This window comes from Syngnathoides biaculeatus, chromosome 2 (genome assembly GCF_019802595.1).
Source record: "Syngnathoides biaculeatus isolate LvHL_M chromosome 2, ASM1980259v1, whole genome shotgun sequence".
In the NCBI taxonomy this organism is placed as follows: Eukaryota; Metazoa; Chordata; class Actinopteri; order Syngnathiformes; family Syngnathidae; genus Syngnathoides; species Syngnathoides biaculeatus.
The window spans coordinates 2,205,244-2,221,956 of record NC_084641.1 but is presented as its reverse complement, the minus strand read 5'-3'; the positions used below and the strand labels follow the sequence as shown (position 1 = coordinate 2,221,956).

At 42.3% G+C, this 16,713-nt stretch overlaps 2 protein-coding genes and 1 long non-coding RNA gene across 5 annotated transcripts; 2 read left to right on the top strand and 1 right to left on the bottom strand.

Annotated features, from left to right (window-relative positions):
* The first annotated feature begins 530 nt into the window (after positions 1–530).
* On the top strand, positions 531–9,109 carry arhgef3l (Rho guanine nucleotide exchange factor (GEF) 3, like). The gene is made up of 14 exons (XM_061812549.1): positions 531–692; positions 802–856; positions 1,218–1,269; positions 1,353–1,403; positions 2,659–2,730; positions 2,842–2,949; positions 3,021–3,179; positions 3,388–3,450; positions 5,226–5,322; positions 6,255–6,331; positions 6,434–6,691; positions 7,440–7,610; positions 8,251–8,443; positions 8,518–9,109. The coding sequence occupies exons 2-14, from the start codon at positions 819–821 to the stop codon at positions 8,763–8,765; spliced, it is 1,587 nt and encodes a 528-aa protein (XP_061668533.1). The 5' UTR covers positions 531–692; positions 802–818; the 3' UTR covers positions 8,766–9,109.
* Positions 9,110–9,164: 55 nt separating this feature from the next.
* Positions 9,165–13,636, top strand: usp21 (ubiquitin specific peptidase 21). Of its 3 annotated transcripts, XM_061812561.1 has the most exons (12): positions 9,165–9,278; positions 9,567–9,877; positions 10,221–10,277; positions 10,356–10,473; positions 10,568–10,682; positions 11,268–11,387; positions 11,472–11,536; positions 11,610–11,797; positions 12,353–12,431; positions 12,515–12,622; positions 12,933–13,047; positions 13,203–13,636. In XM_061812561.1, the coding sequence occupies exons 2-12, from the start codon at positions 9,722–9,724 to the stop codon at positions 13,294–13,296; spliced, it is 1,215 nt and encodes a 404-aa protein (XP_061668545.1). In that variant the 5' UTR covers positions 9,165–9,278; positions 9,567–9,721; the 3' UTR covers positions 13,297–13,636. The 3 variants fall into 3 exon arrangements, with proteins under 3 accessions (XP_061668545.1, XP_061668563.1, XP_061668555.1); XM_061812579.1 differs by lacking the exon at positions 12,933–13,047 and having other exon boundaries at positions 13,203–13,234; XM_061812571.1 differs by lacking the exon at positions 9,165–9,278 and having other exon boundaries at positions 9,544–9,877.
* On the bottom strand, positions 9,839–16,294 carry LOC133496710 (uncharacterized). Its single transcript, XR_009793843.1, has 3 exons — positions 15,946–16,294; positions 10,064–10,592; positions 9,839–9,970 (listed from the first exon to the last, which is right to left on the bottom strand). It is a non-coding gene; the product is annotated as an uncharacterized LOC133496710 (long non-coding RNA).
* Positions 16,295–16,713: the final 419 nt, after the last annotated feature.

Sequence of the window (16,713 nt, the reverse complement as noted above, 5' to 3'; positions counted from 1 at the left end):
TCAACATTTGCACATCTTGAAAAAAACAAAATGAAGGTTTTGGAGAAGATTAGTCGAAGTCCGGACTTGGAAATTCAGTGGCGTGACCTTAAAATAGTCTGCTCGTGTGAAAACCCTCAATTGTTGAATTTAAACAATTCTGCAAGGAGAGTGGGCCATAATATCTGACAGAGACAGTGAAACTCATTGGAAAACTCTCGTTTTCGGTTGTTGCTGCTGAAAATGACCCAACCAGTAACTAGGTTTACAGGGACATTCCTTTTCCATGTAATTTTGAAGGTTTTTTTTCCCCCTTAATAAATGAAATCACCAAACAGCATTTCAAGTTCACTGTACTTATATATTCCTATTAAAAATGGTTTGAACTTTTTGCTTTTTTTGGTCCTTAGTATTTTCTGTACCGTTGGTTTGGGACGATGTATCAATTTTACGAGTAATTTCTAACACTAAAGCAAGTGTGCGTTCACAAAATCGACTCTCACTTCCTCTTCTGCTCACAAAACATTGCCACTTGAGTTCAGTCATCCATTTGTCAGATTCAAGTAATGTGTGCCAGATTCAAGTACCGGTAAACATTTTGTTAGGTTTGGGGTTTTTTTTTTGTTTTTTTTACCCTGCCCGAGAAGAGCGGATACATTGTGAAGTACGACTCAAAAGGATGTGGTTGAGCGCAAGATAACGAAGCAAATGAGGTGGAAGGCGTTGCGCTGCTCTCTGCATAACTGCACAGTGACACTTTGAGCTCGTTTGATTTTTAACATTCATCTTGGGGTACGGGGGAATATGATGGCTTTGTGACAGGAATTTAATGACAGAAGATGGAAGTGGACGAGAGCTTTGAGATGAGAACATCCTGGTAGGTCTGCTTTCAACTTATATCAAAAATTAATTGATTCTACTATTTGGTGTTCGTTTTGAATATTTTTAAGATAACTTAACCTATCCTACCTTGTATTAATGTATAATGGACGACAAATTTAGAGAAATTAAAGCATATCCATCCATGCATGTTCCAAGCCGCTTATCCTCACAAGGGTCACAGGACCACTGGAGCCTATCCCAGTTGATTTGTTGGGAAAGGCCGACTACACCCTGAGCTGGTTGCCAGTCAGTCGCAGGGCATAAAATTAAAGCATAAATATGAGGTTATAGATTTGTTCAGTTGTTTTGACTTTCTTGATTTATTTTTGAGAAAATAATTTTGAAAATGTTTTGAGGTCACAAAGTGCAGGAGAGACACAGTGCACCACTACCTGTGACCATGCAGGAGTAAGTCTTTCCATTTGCGCTCCAAACATATCACCTGCTTATTCCTTTGAAAGCATTGAACTCACACCGTTGTCTCATTTTAGAAGAAGAGAAAACAAGACTCAACGCCTGAACGTGTGATCCGAATGACTGAAGTGAGTTGTCTCTTTAACTCCCATCTTGATTTCTTTGTTAGCAGCAGATGTTAGGCAAAGTTATCTCGGTGACCACAGAGTAGCAGAGCGAATGAGTCCACAAAATCTTTTGACAGCAGATTTATTTTTTGTTGTTGTCTTGTTTTAAGATTTTGAATTGTCATGGAAGTGTTTCACTGCCAACAGTTTCAAATACATTTGAGTCTTGCATTTATAACAGAAACCTGCTGTCGTGTTGTTGGACTACACAGGCCCACTTTCAACACTCTTCCTCTTTGAAAGAGTCACACAGGAAATGAGAGGGCCCCACCACGCAACATGTCTCTTTCCACTTTACTGAGCTCTCATGACTTTCCTGAGTTTGCCCCAATTATTTTGTAGGTGTACAGCGGATACAAAAAGCTTACTAACCCCTGTTCAAATTTTTTTCCGATGTGTAACAAATTAAACCAAATAGCCTCATTTCAAAAACTTTTCCACCATTAACGTGGACCACAACCTGTACAACACAATTGTTATTTTGTGTTCGTGTGCAACCTCTTATCTCAGAGCATAATGAGGAACAGCGTTGTGTTTGCACCAAACAACCAAACCTTTTGGAATTTTGATGAAAAACTTAAACCTTTTTTTTTTTATGCGGACCACAACACATGTGTTTGAAAATTAATTTTTTTAGGATCTGATGAAACGAAGTTTGAACTGTTTAGCCATTATTTCAAAAGGCATGTTTGGCGCAGAACACAATACTGCTCCTTACCAAAAGAACACCGTACCTACAGTGACACATGGCATTGGGAGCAATATGAATAGGAGCTGTTTGTCTTCATCTGGAGATTTAGAAGAGGTGGAAGAAATTAGGAACGCTTCGAAATAGCAGTCAGTGTTAGCACAAAACCTTCAGGATTCTTTCAGGGAAGAAAACTAAGCAAAATGATTGTCAGGAAAAGCCAACTAAAACATGTGAAATTTATTTGACGTTCAACAGTAGCACTTTAAATGGTAGATGTGTGCTGACTCCCATTTTGGATGAGTTTGGATATAGTTAGTTAATTCTGAACACAGCCACATTCAGGTTTCGAAGGTTGTGCACACTTGTGCAACTACATTTTCTCAGTTGTTTATTTTCACAGGCACAGGTAATTGCTCACATTTTGACTGATTTGTTGGTCTCAGTTTTATATGATAAAAACCTGGCATTTCACCAGGGATATTTAGACTTTTTACAGCCACAGTCTGCGTTTATCCGTTTTAACAGGATAACGAGCAGGAGGAGGAGGAAGAGCAAGAGGAGGACAAAATGTTGCCTGAGCACATGAATGACTCAGAGGTGAATTTTCCATTTTGAGCAAAAGTTGGAGCGCTGAGCCACCACGATGACCTTGCATGGCTCTGGTTTCTTCATGCCACTGCAACTTGGACTTTTCATTTTCCCATTTAGGAGCCCAGCAACAAACGGGTCAAACCAGTGGTCAAGTCAAACAGCCTAACAGGGGTCATCACGCCGGCGAAGACCCCTGCTCTCAAACGCATCGGACAGTCCATTTCGGTAACAGGGTGGTAGAAGATTCTGTATACTTGTCTATTAGAACATGCGCACTCATTGGAGTGTCCTTCTAGCGTTCCATCAGTTTTCGAACCGAGGCTCGGCCTTTGCCCACGCCGCCCCTGCGCTCGCGCACAAAGGGCACCATGTTTCCACGGAGGCGCAACAGCCAATGCTGGAGCGACACGGTGGAGATTCACAACCTCACCGCCAAGGAGATCAAACGTCAAGAGGTGAGACGAGAGCACTGTCAGGCTAAATCAAACCCAACTCTGTCGTGTTGCGTATTGATGGTTGCGAAAGAGGATGTGAGCTGGAACAGGGAGGCTCAACTTCCTTTATTGAACGGTCAGCTGCGAGAACTCACGTCGCCCCGTGTGCGCATCATGCATATTATGCAAGTTTGTGTGTTGTCTGTGTGTGTCCTCGCCTCCTATGTAGGTCATTTACGAGCTGACTGAGGGGGAGCGACAACTCATCGAGGACCTCAGTCTTGTTAAAAAGGTGCACAACCACGATATCCATCGTACGGTTTTTGTTCACTTCACTTTTTTGATGACACTATGTGGCGCAATAGGCAGGATTTTATATGGCGCCACTGCCATCAGATGCCATCATATTCACATAATAAGAATCAAATGGCTTTGGTTTCACTATTGTCTTTAATATGTAGAGTAAAATGTCACCCAATTTCAAGTTTCAAATCAAATCTGAAGTCCTGAATTATAATTCAAAATATAAAATTGAAAATACAGTATAGAATTGATTTTCTTTCTCGATATGCATATAAAATTAGACACAACTTTATTGTAATTTCTGTGAAATCTAAATAAGCAGAGAACTGACATTTAAAGTGGGACTGTCATCCCTATAAACATTCTAAAATAGATATTGTAATGAAAAATACATTAAACAGTATTCACTTCAATGTCTATACAAAAAAAAAAGTGAGCGGAGAGCACGTCATCCATGCACAAAGTTGCACAATTGCGTGTCCCTTGACATCCAAAGGGTCGCCATATTAGTCGTGTCCTTTGTCCTTGACGTCATTGTCACTTCCGCCGTTGAAAATGCGCATTGCCTGCTACTATGGAAGCCGAACAACAGAGATATTCGCATTTTTCCGACGCCCCTTCTGACACCGAAGCTCTTTTTGAAAAGGACACCACCACACAACCAAGTGAAGTTACCGGGGCAATATTACACTATTGTTTCGAGCCCTCAGGCCAACGTTACACTATTGTTTCGCGCCATATTCAGATGATATCTGATCAGGATCCGGTGTGGCTTATGACAGAGCCGAGCGGTGGTGCTTTAGCGGTATGTTCAAAGTCGTCGCAGTACGAGATGAACACTATCGAGACGAAGCTGAGTTGTTGGCTGGGCGACGCGCACATCGACACATTTTATACGCGGATCTTTTGTTACGTTATGAGAGAGACCGATTACGTGGTCCGCCTCAAACTATTATTTTTTTTTTTTTGGAGCTCTATACACACCTACCTGTTATTTGGAACCCACGAAGCTCTCGTCCTCTACACCCGTGCAATCCATTTTTCACAACGAACAGGGTCTCTTTCAAACTTATGAAGGGTAATTCCATTCTCCCGAGTGTTCAAGCAATGTCCAGCAATGCAATGAGCCGGCGGCATTTTGGCTAACATGAAGGAACAACGAGCTACTTTCCGGGAGGTAAAACTAATGGAAACAAACGAGTCCACGAGGGGGCGCCGCTGTCCTGTACGTCACTTCCTGCTTCATCTCGAAAACAAATCCCTGAGAGGATTTTCATGGTGGGAGTTACAAAAAGCTGTATACGTCAAAATCATGTTTTGTGGTCAAAAAACACATGGGACCATATTGGCTGTGGGGTTTTCATTAATAATATACCAAAAATCATCCGTTTGACGACACTTGACCTTTAAAATGACATATGGGAAAGCTTAGTTATGTGGTGTTGTATTATTGGTGTATGTATAAAATACTCTATTGAGGTATTGTAGGATTGTGAAAAAAATGTAGATTTAAAAATGTGATACGTACTGTAATGGGGCAAAAAAATAATATTTTGATTAAATAAAGCAGGATAAAACATTAGCTGACTAGGTGTAAATTCTACAAATGATAAAAGATCATTTCTTTCATATTAATTGGGCAGCCTATTTACCACATTTTGGCTTTTCCATTTTAATAGTGCAAACTAGTTTTACTATAGGTGACTTTTTTTTCTTCCTGTATGTGGCGCTCATGCACACAATTTTATTTGCGGTTGTCACCAGGTGTACTATGAGCCCATGCTGAAGCTTGACATCATGTCCGAGAGTGAACTGCGGCAGATTTTCGGCACTCTGGACTCTCTCATTCCTCTCCATGAAGGTGGACAATCACCCTAACTTGTCACATCATACAATAAATGGGTGCATGCACGTTAAATATACTACACACTCGTTCAACATATCGCAAAATTCTGGCCTTGTCAAGACAATGCTCAGTTTATATTTTAGAGCGGTATTGATTTCAGGGTGGAGCAACTGGTTGGCCTCACAGTTCTGAGGACCCGGGTTCAAAATCCTAGCCCCGCCTGTATAGTTTGCACGTCCTTCCCGTGCCTGCGTGGGTTTTCTCCAGGTGCGCCGGTTTCCTCCCACATCCCAAAATCAAAGATTCCTAGAGCACTCTAAATTTCCCCTAGGTTTGATTGTGAGTACGTTGTTTGTCTCCATGTGCACTGCGATGGCCTGGCAACCAGTTCAGGGTATCCCCCTCCTCCTGCCCAAAGATAGCTGGGACAGGGTCTAGCAATCCCATGACCCTTGTGAGGATAAGCAGCTCCGAAAATTGATGGATGAATATTAATTTCAGTTGTCAAAATGCAGGGTGAAATAATGCAGCGCGGATGTTCTAATGTTCTTGTTACTTTGTTTTGAATCAGGATGTCACCACAGACTTCATTTTTCTTGCTAAAATCTATCCTGAAATAGCATTTTTTTTTTATTTTACCCAACCATTTTGTTGAGATAAAATGAAAAATAATTCAGCAAAATATTTTTTCTTGACTTCTGATTTTAAAACTACAAATAGTTATCCGCATCCATTTTTAAATAGAGTAAAAATACATGTTGTTGCCTGAGTGTGTGGTGTACTGTTGTAACTGTGTTAATCCAAACTGAGCATTAGGCTGATTTTAGCACTGTATCGGATATTAATCATGCATTGTGTGCAGGCCTCTTTTATGGTTGGCCTTCACATCTGTGATTCTGTCATGTGAATTTATCCGACTGAAGAAGTTGCTTTTGCTCCCCAAAAAGATCTGCTAAGCCGTCTCGAACGTCTGAGGGGATCGAAGAAAACAGTGGGCGAGGTGGCTCCCACTCTGATGAATTGGGTTGGTATATTTGTTACAGTCCCCCCCGCACTCCCATTTTCTGATAGTCACAACCACCTCTTTCCTCGTGACTCTCTTACCTCACTCCTTTGCTCTGACCAGTTTCCTTGCCTGGAAGCCTATGTCACATACTGCTGCAACCAGGTGGAAGCCAAAGCGCTGCTGGACCACAAGAAGCATGAGAAGCGCGTGGAGCAGTTCTTGCGCCTGTGCCAGGAGTCGTCATTTAGCAGGAAACTGGACCTCTGGAACTTTCTGGATCTCCCTCGAAGCCGTTTGGTGAAATATCCTCTTTTGCTGAAAGAGATTCAGAAGTGCACACCTGCTGAGCATCCCGATGAGTTTACATTGCCCGATGCAGTGAGTGGCTACGAAGACATTTTATTAAATAAAAGTACATAGCATGTCTGCACTCAGAATGTGCAGTATCTGCATATATTTGTGTCATATTTGTATAAAGAGAGAAATATAGTTGTTGCATATTCTTTTCAACTCTTATGATAATGTCCAAGTGCAGCCATGGTGGGTTCAACTCCCACTTATTGATTAATATGAAAGCTTATTTGTTTCTATAAGTGCCCTGTGATAGAGAGGCGATCAAAACAGGATGTCGTCTGCCACGACTACGATAGGCTCCAGCTTCTCATGTCCCTCATCGCGATCATTGGTATAGGAAATAGTGGTCACCATGTTTTCAAAATAATTCAAGAGTGATGCGACATTGTGATTTCCTAGGGATGCTGTCGGAGTGGTCATTTGAAAGTCTAAAGACTTGAAGAGATGTCTAAAATGTGTTTGAGACTGATATTTATTTCCTACCTCGTGAAATCATTGTTTATTGTGAAAAAAATCAGTACCGTGATCTGTCTCTTCACTTGAATGAATATGATGAATTGTTCATCATATATTTTATAGGTTATTTGAGCAAATTTGTCATTTTGGAAGTGTGTATCCAACTGGTAACCCTTCGCATTAATCAATACCCGGACGTTTATTAGTTCTTACTTTTAAAAAAAAAAATTATGACCCCCAATGGTGGAGTCCGACACAATTATTGTACATAGAAGATCTTTTTTTTTTTTTTTCTGATTCAATGATATATGCTTAGTTGCAACTGATCCAGAGCATTGTGGCAGAGGTGAACAAAAAGACGGGTGAAGCTGAGTGTCAGTTCTACCGGCGGGGGCTCACCTACCTTGAAGATTGCCAGAGACTTCCCGAGATCCAACAGTCGCGCTTCCTCTATTGCCACGGGGAGCTCAAGAACAATAAGGGCCAGGTAACGTCCATTTGCTTCATCTCGTGGTTCACCAACTGAGAAACGGTTTTTGATTGGAAATTCAACCGAACCGCCCTGCTAAAAATGTTCTATAGAAAATTTCTAAAGAACTATAGAACTTTAGGACCCAAGTCCTATAGAATTTCTATTATTCTGTAGAATTTCTGTAGAAAATCACAGCCAAGGTTCTACAGAACAAGTTGTTCTCTACAATTATAGAATTTCTCTAGAATTTTTTTTTAGCAGGGTGGAGTGCTGCATACATTTGTTTTATTGCACAACACTACAACCTGTGTTGTAAATGCAATCTCCTTCAGTTTAGTTTAGCATAAAGAAAAAAAAACGGTTATTTTTTTCATTAATTTCATTGATAACAACAAATGTTAATTTAGAGGAGCTGTGTAAACAAACATGACATTAAACACCGGGGCAATGCATTTCTTAAAACTACCGAAAAAATTCCTGGATTGATATCCCAAAATATATAGTACATGAGGACGATCAATTTCAAATCCGAACTATGTTTTGTCCTTGGAAGTCATCCTGGAGTCTCACGCACTTTCTCAGACTACACTGGCAAACCTTCATGCAGTCCTGGAAGGATTCTTATCCTACCAACTGTGTAATTTGTGTGTGTCAGCGTCTGCATGTGTTCCTGTTTGAGCTGGCTCTGGTGCTGACCAGACCGGGAGAAGAACGGGAAGGAGGCCACGTCTTCCAAGTGTACAGGCAACCTCTCCCCAACGCCTCCTTAAACCTGGAGGTGATCCCAGATGGGGAAGCAGGCGGAGGGGGTTCCTTCAGAGGAGCTTTCACGGGGGGCAATGACAAAGGTGAGGCTTTCACGTGTCTGTACACAGAGGTGATGTGCATGAATCGCTAACTTCTCCTGCTTTGGCACTCCTAGTGAAAAACTGTTTTCGCGTGAGCAGCAGGGGGCGCTCCAAAGCCCACTCCTACAGCCTGCAGGCCAATGACTCCTTCAGCAAGCAACAGTGGGTTACGTGCTTGCGCCAGGCTGTAGTCCAGTCTCGAGACAGGAAGGCCCAGAGCAGACAGTCAGTGGCGCTACCGCACTCTGACCCCACTCTGTGTCACATCGCCGACCTCAGCCTCAGCTGCGATGCCGACATGGCCGAAGTCACCGGCCGCTGAGCGAACGAAGAGGGCGCCGGCCGTTGCGCAGCCTCTGGAGTTGTGCAATGGGCTTTTTGTTCCCTTTTGGATGACCCCACCGAATGGCTTTATCATGTACAGCTTGTGGAACAATCTTACTGAATGTACATTTACTAAGTGTACCATCTTTTGTTATATTATTAATAAACGTTTGTTAATTCAAGTACTACGCAGAGATGTGGTGTCTGAATACAAAGCCGTCAAGAAGGAGCGAGAAAAGATTACAGATGATTATCCTCCTTCCATTTCTCTCTCACTCTCTCTCCCCTTTCTCGCTTCCCAGCTTTCTTTGGCGCCAGCCTACGGAGCAGGACGCGGATGTAGACTTTCATTTAGCCTGCACACACACACACACACGCACACACGCACACAGACACACGGACACAATGAAACAGTAGCCATCCCCTCAATGCATTTTTAAAAGCTCAGCAGGTGATGGGAACAGTTAGGTCAGGACTTTGTGTTCGCAGATGAGGTTGGCCAAGTGATCAGGTAAGTCCAAAAATGTTTGTTTACCACAGTTAATGATATTTAGCGGGTGTTTCGAAAGCTTTTTTTTTCCTCTCTCGGAACTATGTTTCGTGTACCTAATACACAGCTTGTCAATGCATTACTCAACAAGACCTTGATTTTGGTGGTCAAACTCTGATTCAATTTGCTTTGCGATACATAATGAATAATGAAAACGAAACCTTCAGTCAGGACGAATCAGCTGGATTTATTGGAGGTAAAGACTTAGCTCAAGGGGAGGCTCATTTTACACTTAATCCTGTTTTGCAGCCGCATTTGCAGAGAAAAGGATCCTACCCCGCTATACTTCAGTCACTAAAAAGGCCGCCGAGGCTTATGAGGTACCACCTTATTCCAGTCAGCTTTCCCCTGCATGCGAAAGAACAACCCTCGTGCTCGAGTGCCTCGTCGGTCAACGCGTCAGCATGCCTGGAGCCGACTGCGCCAAGGAAGAGGGTTCATGCAAGGCCTTGTGTCGAAACCTGGTGTCCCAGAACGGCCTGCAGAGAGAGACAGCTGATATCTCGCAGTCTGTACTCTACACCTCCCTGATGGGGCTTCTGCTGGTCGCCGACAACGAGGTGTGTGTCTTGCAGTAATGGCAACCAAACCGTATCCTCCTTTTGTTCCTGGGGGTTTCATTTGAGGCTGAAAAGCAATTCTATGAGGCTATCCTGTAGGGAGGGGGTGTGCACATCAGTACGCGTGTGTTTTAAGCACCTGTCAGCACTTCTCGTTCTCTAATAGGATGAATGTTTGCGACTCACCTCCTTTTAGACTTTCTTGTTTTGCTAATGAGATAAGAAGGCTAAATCTGTCCTGGTGTGCGCACAAATAGGAACACTGACACGTTGGAGTTAAGACCGACGCACAGAGGTCAAATCATGCAATGAACAGTTTTGTCTTGTTTCCCTTTGTTTGTAGAAGGAGCTGCTTGCATTAGGAAGTGGAAGGGCTGGTCTTCGAAACATTGGCAACACTGTGAGTAAAGAGTTTTCTTCCTAAAGCATGATTTGGGGTCAGCATGTTCACGTTGCTTGCTTTTTGATCCCTGTGTAGTGTTTCTTGAATGCAATAGTCCAATGTTTGTCTCACACTCGTGGCCTGCGGGACTACTGCCTCCTCAAGTCCTATAGACACGACAAATTCTCTAAGGAGGAGCCACGACTTACGGAAGGTAATTCATTCACTCATCCATCATTTGGTACATTTCCATTCTGTAGTTGTGTACTTGTTTGTGCTTATTGTTATTTATTATCTTCCAATACAAGCTTTCTCCCAGGTATTGTCTGGACTCTGGAATACAAAAGAAGAGGACACGATTGTAAATCCACGACAGTTTTATAACATTTTCAGAGATGCTGTGCCTTACTTCAGTGGCTACAGGTAAGAATGCTTTATTTCTGTCATTTCTAGGTTTATATTTATTTAAAAGTTAAGCTTCATTTTTTTTCACCCCTAAGAGAATGTCGTTTACACTTGTAAATAAATTGCTGTGTTTCAGTTATCAAGCGGGATACATTTTTGTTGCGTTTCTTTACTTGTTTATTCCTTCATCAATTTTCGGAGCTGCTTATCCTCACAATGGACACAGGAGTGCTGGAGCTTATCCCAGCTATCTTCGGGCATGAGGCAGGCTACACCCTAAACTGGTTGCCAGGCAATTGCAGGACACATTGATAAAACCCATGCAGGCATGAGAAGAACATGGAAACTCCACACAGGCGGGGCTGGGATTTGAACCCTGGTCCTCAGAACTGTGAGGCCAATGATCCAACCAGTTAGTTCACTGTGCTGCCTTTTAGTTATACATGTCAAAAAAAGTATTTAAAATGTTTTTTCCCCTTTACATTTCTGATGCATATTTTTTTAATTAAGTGGGTATTGTGTAGGTATTGTGTAAAATATAGATTTGTTTTCTGATTCAAATTATTTTTTGTTTTGCTTGTTTTCTTTTTGTATTCCTCCCAGTCAACAGGATGCTCAGGAGTTTCTCAGATTTCTTTTGGAAAAGCTACACACCGAAATAAACCGCAAGCCCAACATTAGACGGCCATTGAAGGACCCAGAGCAAAAATATGCCAGATTTAGGTGTGTGTGGGGGATGGGCCAAAGAGGTTTTTAAAAAGGTCCTGACTCCCTTATAATGTCTCATTAAAAAAAAAAAAACAACAGGATTTCTGAAGAGGCAGCTGCTACTTGGAAGAAGCACTTAGAGAATGATGACAGCAAAATAGTCGGTAAGGAGCACGCTGGCGTCATTTTTCCCTTCTTCAGGCGAGCGGTATCTAACCACCTCAACTGTCCTGCCAGATGTGTTCTCGGGCCAGCTGCGCAGCTCGCTGCACTGCTCGGTGTGCTCCCACTACTCCAATACATTCGATGTGTTCTGTGACCTGTCACTGCCTATTCCCAAACGCTGCACAGCCGGAGAAGTGACGCTGAAGGAGTGCTTGGACTTCTTCTCCCAGGAGGAGAGGCTTGACAAGGAAAATTCACCTGTGAGTGTTGATGGTGGATTTAATAGGGATCATTCTGTAATGTGGCAATACTGTACATAGATCTCAACGAAAGTACCACTGATATAAATCATTGCAACGCGAATGTGCTTTTAGTTTGGAACCTGTGATCACTAATAGTCTCTCCATGTGTAGGGTCATGAAACAGTGAACTTTGACCATTCAGGTAGCACTAACTAAAAACCCAGCAACCACTATCTGTTTAGTATGATTAAGCATGAGCTCAGCCATCGAATGCGAATGTGCATGTAGGTGTGTGTTGACATAACGTGTGGCAGCCACACTGTACAGCTGAAAAATTCCTGCTTCTTTTTCTTTTTCCACAAAGAGGATGCCAGCCCACATTCCACACGTGTTACCACAGCCTCCTTTCAAAAGGAGGCAGACATTGTCTTACTCGCAACCTCCATCCACATCCCCCTGAAAATATGAAAGCAACGCAGCTGAGGATTTATATATAGCTGCATAGATGAAGAAGAGAGAGTATTTCACCTTTTACTTGTCTGCTTTTTGCTTGCTGTGCTGTGTGTTTTTCAGATGTGTGAGAGGTGCAACAGGCACACAGAGAGCACTAAGCGCATGTCCATTCAGAGGTTTCCTCATGTTATTGTGATACGTATCCTCAACCATCATTCTTATTAATTAGCCCGCTCGTCTACATTGAATGCCACCCGTATGAGACTTAACATGTTCAATTAGACCTGAACCGTTTCACGACTTCACGGTGGGCGATCGGTAAAAGCACCGCCTATGTCTCCTTCCCAATCACCAACCTTGACCTCGGGCCCTACGGACCCGTCGACTGTGGTAAGACTTGTTTTTCCTCATGTATGTGCACATACTGTGTGTGTGTCACTGTCCTTGTGTTTCTTCATTCATGAGAAAGGAAAAGAAAAAAGAAGAAGCACAGAAGTTTTTTTCTTTCTCATTCTTCCCAATTGCAGTTATTCCTATATTTTAAGAGACAATAACATATTTTGATCAAAAGGTCCATTCTTTAAAAACAAAACACTCCAACATTTTTACCCCCCATTTGATAGTGTATCTCTTAGTGGCTATGGCACAAGAGGGTCAAATGAGCCAAGAATGATTTGTGTGCCTCTTTATGTCCTTAAAGGGCCAGTATTGTATGATTTATATGCAATATGTAACCACGCTGGGACTGTCAACATGGGTCACTACACTGCTTGTTGTTGTGATGACAATGGATGGTGTTACTACAATGACTCCAGGTGAGACTGCATTGAAAACATTTAGTTTTATGCAATGCACATTTAAGCGATGTCATTCATTTGACTGATTGTCGCTATTGGCATGGATCTGTTCTGACGCACATTCCAATCAAAACTGCAGCACCTTCTCATGTTTGCCCTCGGTCTATCCACAGTGTAACATCAATTCCTGAGACGCAGCTTCAGACCAATCAAGCCTACGTGCTATTTTACCAGCGCAGCGACAACGCCATCACTACAAGGAACTAGTATGCTTGACAGCCAATCAGAGATGTTTTTACCTTCAGTGACCATAGAAACCAACACAGTCCAGCCATGTTCTCATTTATGAACTTTTCTACTCCGAAAAAATGTGTCCTCCTAAAGCCAGATGAGATAAATCAAGACCACAATGGAGTTTATTGTGAAGAGGTGATTTTGTCAAGGAGAAGCTGAAGCGAGTGAGTGAGAGAGAAGAAAGCTGAGATCCACTGTGGCCTTAAGAATATTTATGCCCAAGTTGTCAGACCAGATTTTGAACACTGACGCAAAGCTCTCATTATGGACAAGCTCACGCTCGATAAGCGCAACCGGCATCCAGGACACGGAACTATCAGACCTTATTGCATAATACTTGTATGTTTTGTTTCTAGTCTTTGTGCCACCATTTTGTGAATGTGTGTAAATAGACGAAAGTAACAAATGCATACTTTTTATTTATTTTTTTTTTACAAATGTTTTAAAGCCTATGCAGATCGATGTGTTTTGTACTGCTAACTCAATGTGGGCTTGTGTCTAAACAGGAGCTACACCCAGCAGACCTTCGGGGAAAGGCGGACTGGTTACACTAATAGACAGAAAAAAACACAAACAAAGAGTCACTCTCTCATTCCCACAAATAGTACAATTTTGAGTCTTCATGCAAACATCCATGCTTTTTGTATAACTAAAATTTGGGTAATTTTTAAAACATGCAAGGGTGGCTGTTGCCAGGGATTTGAGTCAAATTAACATAATTTTACTTTGAGTCCAACCATTTCTGTGCTGCAAATTGGAAATATTAATTTCGAAGGTTCTGCCAGCCATTGGGCCTCCTGAATTGTCATCAGTTTGAACAATTTCAAGTGTTCAATGAAGTCAGTGGGATGTGGAAGGAAATCAGAGTACTTGGAGTCCCCACATAAGCACACACCCCCAGCTCACCCCCAGGCTTCATGAGGACATGGGGTATAATAGAAAGATGGATGCTCAGGAAAGGTGCATGCCAAGGACTAGGAATTAAGTATTATGCTTACTGCTAGTTTTAAAATATTTCAAGTAGTGGGACACCAAGACTGGCAGTGAGGAGTGAGGGCAGCAACACGTAGTAAAGCTTAATTTTTGTCACCCGAAGTTCATGTCAATTAGTCACTGGCCATGACCACGGCCATGATTGGATAGGATTAGAAATGAGCTCATTAGAGGGACAGCCAAAGGTGGATGTTTTGGAGACAAGGTTAGAGAGAGCAAACTTAGATGGTTTGGACATGTTCAGAGGCGAGATAGTGAGTATATTGATAGAAGGGTGCTGAGGATGGAGCTGCCAGGCAAAAGAGCGAGAGGAAGACCAAAGAAAATGTTGATGGGTCTTGTGAGGGAGGACATGAGGACAGTGGGTGTCAGAGAGGAAGATGCACAAGATAGGCTTAGATGGAAAAAGATGACACGCTGTGGTAACCCCTAATGGGACAAGCCGAAAGGAAAAGAAGAAGTCACTGGCCATGGCCATGACATGATAAGGAGAACTTGATTGATATCACAACAAGCACCAACTGACCGACACTTCTAGTGACACCTGACCGCACTGTGTTGTAACACATATCAGAGGGCACCATATGACCTTGCTATGCCACAAGCGTGTGAGAATGTACTAAACAACGGGACATGTCGCATAGTGACTCAGAAAATATTCCAATATATCCTCAAGTACAACAAAAGCAAAAGTTGAATAGAAGTAGTGATAGGTGAAATGCGATATTCTTTCTTCCAAGAGGCTAGGCTATGACTGGGAGCTTGTTGAAGAGGAGAACGTGCAGAGCTCCTACTAATTGACCCCTCCGTACAGGGCACTTAACCACGCCTCCTGAAGTTACGTCACCCCACGTGTGCTAACCTCAGACAAACAATTAGCAAAAATGGCGGCGCAGGAAGAAAAGACTAAAGCGAAATTGTCCGATTTACCAGCTGATTTCTCACTCGCATTCTTAGCGAATAGTGAAATATCGTTGAAAAGCAGAAAGCAGGGCTTCAAGTATTTCAGCGAGGGGTATTTCAATGGTATTTACATGCATATCGACGGAGAAACCATTGATATTAGTGCGAGATCTTTCCGGAGTCAGAGGAAGACAGAGAAGCCACATAATATAATATATTATAACCCAAAGATGAATTTGTCATTGACAGTTTCCTATTTTCGTGTTACCTATCACACTTGTGTATAGAATCTGTATGTGTATCTGAATAGCCGTTTGTGAACCGCCGTTTGAAGGAAAAGAAGAAGGGGAGGCTTGATTTATGAGTTGTTTCTCTTGTTTTCTTTGAGTAACATTACACGCTCCCCTCAATAATTATTCTTGAATTAGTGCTGAACCTACGTAAGTCCCGACCGAGTACGACAATCACTACTTTAGTGTCCTCAAACATCCTTCCTTCAGTCTTGGTGTTTCGGTGCACGTCGAAGGCTTTTAGGACTCGCTAGTCCGGTTTAGCTTAGCTCCCTAGCCACCGAACAGAGACACGTTTGTGCAGTCAGATCATCGCAAAATATCGCTCAACACAGATCAAGTGTGTCAATCATTCACACGTAGCTATGTTATGCAAGCGAAGAACTGCTAATTCATTTATATGAGACATGTATTGAAAATCAAATATAGGGCTTACCTTCGTGCAAACATATCTGTTCCGGTTGATTTTAGATGGATTCAGTTGATCATACGATCTTCCACAAAGTTTGATCCATCGAAGACATTTTTCGTACTCGGTCTTCTGTCCCGGTTGATTTTAGATGGATTCAGTTGATCATGCCGTCTTCCACAAAGTTTGATCCATCGAAGACATTTTTCGTACTGGGTCTTCGGTTTTGGAAAGGGTACAAATTGAACTCCACCAACTAGCCTTTCAGGATACCTGTCGTCACTATTACAAAGTCCGTGACTACACCTCTTAACCATATCTATTGTTGAAGAACCCAAATACGCGATAAAACGCAAACAAAAGCTATACTGGACCATGGAACGTTGTCAGAGGTAATGGCGGATGCCAACATTTATGCAGATCTCTGGCCTCTGATTGGTCACCGACGCGGATGACGCAATTTCTACGGAGGGGTCAATTAGAACAACTACATTCAGTGTAATGGACAGTTGTGTTTTGGGTCATTTGCTTTCATTTGCTTCTATGCTGGTGTGTCTCAATCTGTTTTTCTGTCAAACCGGTCCGAGGCGTACAAAATGTTGGGGATCGCTCTCCTGTGCTGAAAAAATATCATGGACGTCATTAATTAATTAACTTCAACTTGACTTTCATAGCATTGTAGTTGACTTGTTTATGTGTGTGTGTTTTTTTTTAGGGGGGGGGGGCATGACACCAAATCCCTTTTTGAAAGAAGTTGAACAATTATAGTTGAATATAGTATATAGTAAAGTATAG

Excerpts from the sequence above, each read along its gene's own strand:
- arhgef3l (XM_061812549.1), top strand. The coding sequence starts at position 819 with ATGGAAGTGGACGAGAGCTTTGAGATGAGAACATCCTG. Across the intron at positions 1,404-2,658 it reads GTGTGATCCGAATGACTGAA|GATAACGAGCAGGAGGAGGA; the intron begins GTGAGTTGTCTC and ends CCGTTTTAACAG. Across the intron at positions 8,444-8,517 it reads CACGGGGGGCAATGACAAAG|TGAAAAACTGTTTTCGCGTG; the intron begins GTGAGGCTTTCA and ends TGGCACTCCTAG.
- usp21 (XM_061812561.1), top strand. The coding sequence starts at position 9,722 with ATGCCTGGAGCCGACTGCGCCAAGGAAGAGGGTTCATGCAAGGCCTTG. Across the intron at positions 9,878-10,220 it reads TGCTGGTCGCCGACAACGAG|AAGGAGCTGCTTGCATTAGG; the intron begins GTGTGTGTCTTG and ends CTTTGTTTGTAG. Across the intron at positions 10,278-10,355 it reads TTCGAAACATTGGCAACACT|TGTTTCTTGAATGCAATAGT; the intron begins GTGAGTAAAGAG and ends ATCCCTGTGTAG.